The sequence below is a fragment of the Kryptolebias marmoratus genome, linkage group LG17 (assembly GCF_001649575.2).
Source record: "Kryptolebias marmoratus isolate JLee-2015 linkage group LG17, ASM164957v2, whole genome shotgun sequence".
In the NCBI taxonomy this organism is placed as follows: Eukaryota; Metazoa; Chordata; class Actinopteri; order Cyprinodontiformes; family Rivulidae; genus Kryptolebias; species Kryptolebias marmoratus.
In genome coordinates this window covers 21,492,364-21,496,567 of record NC_051446.1, presented here as the reverse complement: position 1 = coordinate 21,496,567, position 4,204 = coordinate 21,492,364, and the positions used below count along the sequence as shown (strand labels likewise).

Below are 4,204 nucleotides of genomic sequence, written 5' to 3'. Positions count from 1 at the left end.
CACACACACACACGGAATCTCTCCGGGCAGATGTCCGTCCGCATTCCTCCGCTCTGAAAACAAACACACACTCACACACGCACGCTTATTTTTTCTCGGATACCTTCTCTCTTTTTTTGTTCTTTTTTGCGTGTGTGGGATTTTAATGCCTGAGACAAGAATCCAACTGGCGCTACTTTCGGGTAGTTTGCGCAGCTTTTTCTCCCTCTTCGGCGACGAGCGGCTGCGGCGCGGAGTTGAACAGATCCGCGAGGTAAGTTGTGGATAAAAACAAAAACAAAATAAGAGGCTGAATAAAACCAAAACATCATGTTTCCGTCTGGGCTGTTTGCATCTAGAAGCGCGTCAAAATAATTCAAATTAAAGGGACCGACATCCCGACTAGCGGCTCGGTTCTGCGCGTCAGTAGTAAAAGCAAACCGGACCCGGACACCTTTTCAGTGAAACCGGAGAAAGGCCCCTCGGAGCAGGGAGTTTTTTTAGCTTAAAAAAAAAGGTAGAGAGAAAGAGGGGAGGAGGGAGAAAAGGGAGAGAGACTCTTTCACAGAGTGACCCCGATTCAGAAATCCCTTGTTGCGGTGCGCCGATCGAAGACAATTGAAAGCAATCAGGATCCAGTTGCTGTCTGGTTTCAGGCTCGGCGTGAGTACGCAGAGCATTCATTTAAACTAAATATAACCCGCCCAGCTGCCCGGATCTGCTCCAGATCTGCTCCAGATCCGCTCCGTGCATGTGTCCCAGTCCAGAGTGGTCATGTGTTTGTGTGTCTGCATGTGAAGGGGGCTGTAAGGGTTCCAGGGGGGGACTAATCCATGCTTCTGTCTTCCAGCTGTGTTTAGGTGCTCTCTCCCAGCCACTCTCTGGATGCATCAGACTCCCCCTCCCCGGGGCCCTGGACCCGGTGTGTGACGCCCCCCTCGCCCGGCTCCCGATCCGTCTCCTCTCCGCCTGCCCGCGCCGAGGATCCCGCCCGGGGCCCCCTGCCCCTCCACCGGCGGGCGGAGGCGGGGGGCCATGGCGCCATGGTAGCCGTCGACGGACGCAGGCCCCTCGCCATGAGCGGCGTGGCCCCTCCAGAGGGAAGGGTCCAGGGGGTGAACTTCACCCCGCTTCACTACAAGCCCTTCAGCTCGCACCAGCACTACCAGCAGGTCAGTCTACATCGTGATGCATCGACTGAATCCAGAGCTCAGATCCTCTCAGAACCGTTTTCATTACAACCAGATTATGGGTCTAAATGGACAAAAGGAGCCAGAATGCTTGTGTCTAGATCCATGCATCACACGTTGTTGGTATCTTCGGCGCAGGATGATCACATTCTGTCCAAACGGTGCGTCGTAAGGCGGCATCTTGCTGGAGATCAGACATCTGTGCGTCCGTGACCAGCGAGCCGTGGAGATGCGTTTTTGCACAGCCAGAGTGGCTTATGTTTGCATTCTCGGCTCGGAAAACCGCGTGTCGAGACGTTCTGAAGGCACCTTCCTCCGCCGATGCCAGACGCCAGCAGCCTCAGCGAGATGCCTCCCTCCAGTGGTGGCAGCAACAACCGTCGGTTTGTCCTCCTCCAGGTGGACTCGTGTACAACTTCCTTTAAATTCGTAGAAAACGCTGCCTTTCGGTGCATAAGGTGCTGCTTTGTTGCGTCTCACGGTTGGGGTGTTCCACTTTTTGCATTAAATAACGACTGATTCCTGCAGTTCTTAAATCGATTCATGTCTGCCTCATCAAGAGTAGATTACAACCCACACCTCAAGTCAGCTGCATGTTTTATCACGGTCTAACTGACTCATCATTCATTCTGGTAACCTCCGACTCCCTCTGCCTGTTTTCAGGTGATGTGTGCTTTGCAGAAGCTCCAGGAGAGTGGCTTCTACTGGGGAGCTGTGGGGGCCCGGGAGGCCAACTCCACGCTGCGCTCTGAGCCACCCGGCACCTTCCTGGTCCGCGACTCATCCGACCACCACCACTTCTTCACCCTGTCTGTGCAGACGGCTCAGGGCACGAAGAACGTGCGCATCCACAGCGAGGGAGGCGGCTTCTTCCTGGAGCCGGACCCTCAGAAGTCCCAGGAGCCTCCCAAGTTTGACTGCGTGCTGAAGCTCATAGCCCATTACATGGGGAAAGGGATGGATACGGGAAGGACGCGAGACGGGGCGGCCGGAGACAACCCGGGAGACGCGAAGAAGAAGGGACGCACTGTTTATCTGATCCACACCGGCAAAGAGAAAATCCCCCTGGAGCTGCGGAAGCCCCTCTTGAGTTCTCTCTCGACCTTGCAGCACATGTGCAGGAGGACGTTGAACAACGGGGGCCTCGGGGCGCTGGGGCGAACTGAGCAGCTCCCACAGACGCTTAAAGACTTCTTGGAGGAGTACGACGCTCCTATATGACTGACAGGAACTGCAGAGGTTCTGCTACACGGACCACACCGCCTGGAGGAGCACAGTCCGGTTCTCAGCGTGAACGAGAATATTTACGCCACCAGAAACTGACCAGACTGAGCCTTAGATACTAATATAAGGTCGTTTTTTTTACTCCCGTAGTGGCCAGAATCAGCTGATTTCAGAGCTTTTTAATCACAGATGGACACTTAAGTCCTGGATTAGGAGTGTGATTTGGGTAACCAACAATTACCTCGTCCATCCTGCCTTGGAAAAGCTAGTGTTGAGTGGCAGATAGAACCAGAGGTCAAAGGCTTCCTTATGACTGACTCAGACGCAGAGCAGTGTCTCATAGAAGATTAACCTCGCTGATATAAACAGTGACAGTAAAGGCATTATCAGTACACCTTGTTGTGTTTGAGAGAAATCCTCCTCCTGTCAGCGTGACATTTACAACCCTTCAGATCACCGGACAGGGAGAGACAGAGACAGAGGACAAAGAGCGTAGAGGCTGAGAGGAGCTGTGGAGAAAAAAAGGCGAAGTCCAAACGAGGAGGCCCCGGCGCACAGTGTTTGTTTGTGTGTGTGACTGTGTGTGTGTGTTGTGGTTGTGCGCATATTTCCATCGCCGTTTCCCGCAAACGTTGCCACACAGAGAGGAGTGGGCCGGCCTTGCACGTCAGCTCCACACACACTCGTGCAGGTACAGGCCCACACGAAGGTTTTGTTAGCGTGGGACACACACACAAAAAAGAAGTCGTTACAAAGCATTTCTTCTTCTCCTGTTTGTTTTGTCGTACCCCCGCCCCAACCCCCTCCTCCGTCATCCTGCCCTCTGTTTGTTGCTTCGAGCCGTAGTTTGGCGTGGGACCAATCCAAAGCAGGACAAGGTCACTGTCATCCAGGTGAAGCACCTGCAGCGGCGTAAATCTGATCCCAGAGGGGAGAAAAAAAACATATAATTTGAAGGAAGGAGCGAGAGGAGCAGGAAACGGGATTAGGAAAGGGAAATTAAAGAGAACCAGGGTGGTGTGGAGATTAGGGAAGAAGAGGAAGGAGACATAATGTACACAGCTTAACAAAACATTGATTTAATTGACGATAGAGTCCAACAGGTTGCTGCTCCTCTAAATACACCAGCCAGTGCGATAAAGTCTTGACTTGAGTCTTAATTCTGCCCTCTTGGAGTAATTTAACCAGTTTCTATGGCCTGGTGTGCCTGAGTCAGCTCTCTCCCATCTGTTTTTTTTTTTTTTTTTCTCACATCATTTATGAGAAGAAAAGTGCTGTTATATCAACTATTGTTTGACTTTTCTTTCCCATCGTTGCCTCCAGAAACAAAGGTCTCTTTTTTTTTTTTCTTTGTCAGTCTGAAGGGAACAAAAGGTTTCCCAAAACAAAAAAAAAGAAGCCTTTTCGTAAAACAAATGGCAAGACTCAGCTCTGACCCGGCTCGTGTTTGACTTGTGTTTGCTCACACTCTCCTGTGATCCATATTGGAGCTGTAGCCACGGTGATGCACATGTTGTTTTTGTTGTTTTTTTGTGTTTTTTTTGGTCCGAGCTGGGTCCTGCTCTCTGTTATCGACACCAAGTTCTTACGTGTGCTGCGGCAGCGGCGGACCACGTGTTTGTGAATCATTTTTGTCTTTTATAAAGACTCGCTTGCAAAAGGCTGGCCACAAGTCTGGCGAAACACGAGGCTGTAATACCTGAAATGACGAAGCATTACAAAATAAATGAAAAAGGAACGTTGCACATATTTATATTTCTAAGATATTTCAAGTAATTTATATTAAAGAGCACTATTTTTACAAAAGCCAA

General features: G+C 51.0%; 1 protein-coding gene across 2 annotated transcripts in view; it reads left to right on the top strand.

Annotated features, from left to right (window-relative positions):
* socs3b (suppressor of cytokine signaling 3b) overlaps window positions 1-4,204 on the top strand; it is a 5,501-nt gene extending 1,297 nt beyond the window's left edge. Inside the window, exons 1-3 of one of the 2 annotated variants that reach the window (XM_017433788.3) lie at window positions 7-253; window positions 830-1,151; window positions 1,833-4,204. In XM_017433788.3, coding sequence (XP_017289277.1) covers window positions 1,023-1,151; window positions 1,833-2,390 — 687 coding nt within the window. In that variant the 5' untranslated portion in view covers window positions 7-253; window positions 830-1,022 and the 3' untranslated portion in view covers window positions 2,391-4,204. Of the gene's footprint in view, window positions 1-6; window positions 254-829; window positions 1,152-1,832 lie in introns of those variants that run through there. The other variant, XM_017433796.3, reaches the window with a different exon arrangement.